At 47.7% G+C, this 1067-nt stretch overlaps 1 protein-coding gene across 1 annotated transcript in view; it reads left to right on the top strand.

Moving 5' to 3' along the window:
• Positions 1–1067, top strand: part of Snrnp48 (small nuclear ribonucleoprotein U11/U12 subunit 48) — a 50286-nt gene that overhangs the window by 12274 nt on the left and 36945 nt on the right. Inside the window, exon 7 of the mRNA XM_004628446.3 lies at positions 135–223. Within this exon, the coding sequence (XP_004628503.2) occupies positions 135–223 (89 nt within the window). The remainder of the gene's footprint in view (positions 1–134; positions 224–1067) is intronic.

Below are 1067 nucleotides of genomic sequence, written 5' to 3'. Positions count from 1 at the left end.
CCTGATGCCTTTTTACTTAGTCTGTCACCAGGACTTACAGGCTGTTGGTGAATTCTTGATTGATTGTTGGCAGTGCTTTTTCTTAATCGTTTGAACCACTGTCCTATCTGAAATTTGGTGCTTATTTCTCCCAGGTGATTCGGGATGTGATAAACGTGCACATGGAGGAGCTCAGTAACCACTGGCAAGACGAGCAGGGCCGAGCAGAGGGAGATGCTGAGAAGTATGTCACTGTCTGCACTGGGAAACTTGTGATTTAATTTTTGGCAGGGCTGGGGTCAAGCCCAGGGTCGTGCGCACGATGAACAAGGGCTCTGCCACTGTTATGCATCTGTGCCCAAAGAGTACCTGGTAGTCTGGTGTGTTAAATTTTAGCTTATCAAAATTTTTTATTTTGACACAGGGGCTCACTGGACTATATCTGAACTATGTAGTTCAGATTTGCCTTCAACTCAACTATGTAGCCCAGGCCGACCTTATACTCCCAGGGATCCTCCTGGCTCAGCCTCCCAAGGGCTGGGAGTGGAGGTGTGCACCACCACACCTGGCTTAATTTTAGCATTTTTTGAGACCTTTAGTAACATTCCATAATTCATCAGCGTTATTCTGTATTATCATCAGTGCCTAGAATTTTACTAGAAGCTGGGCATGGTGGCGCATGCCTGTAATCCCAGTACTCAGGAGGCTGAGGCAGGAGAGTTCAAGATTGGCTTGGGCTACAAGGTGAGCTCAGAGTCAGCCTGAACTGCATAGGGAGACCCTGTCTCAAAAAACAAAGAATTTGACTAGAATTATTCTATGATGTCATCAGTCTTTGGCACAGAGAGTAGGGGAAACAACCATATTACTGAAATAGTTTAAAGATTAAACATTGGGCTGGGAGATAGCTTGGCAGCATAAGCGCCTGCCTGGCAAGTGTAAGGTCCCGAGCTCAATCCCTGGTACTGCATGCAGTGTGGGCCCTGGAACCAGGTGTGGTGGTGCACGCCTGTAACCCCAGCGCTGGGGAGGCTGTGACAGGAGGATCACTACAAGTCTGAATAGTCTCTGCATAGTGGGACCCACTA

This window comes from Octodon degus, unplaced genomic scaffold (assembly GCF_000260255.1).
Source record: "Octodon degus isolate 3935 unplaced genomic scaffold, OctDeg1.0 scaffold00023, whole genome shotgun sequence".
Classification (NCBI taxonomy): Eukaryota; Metazoa; Chordata; class Mammalia; order Rodentia; family Octodontidae; genus Octodon; species Octodon degus.
This window is presented reverse-complemented; position numbering and strand designations above follow the sequence as displayed.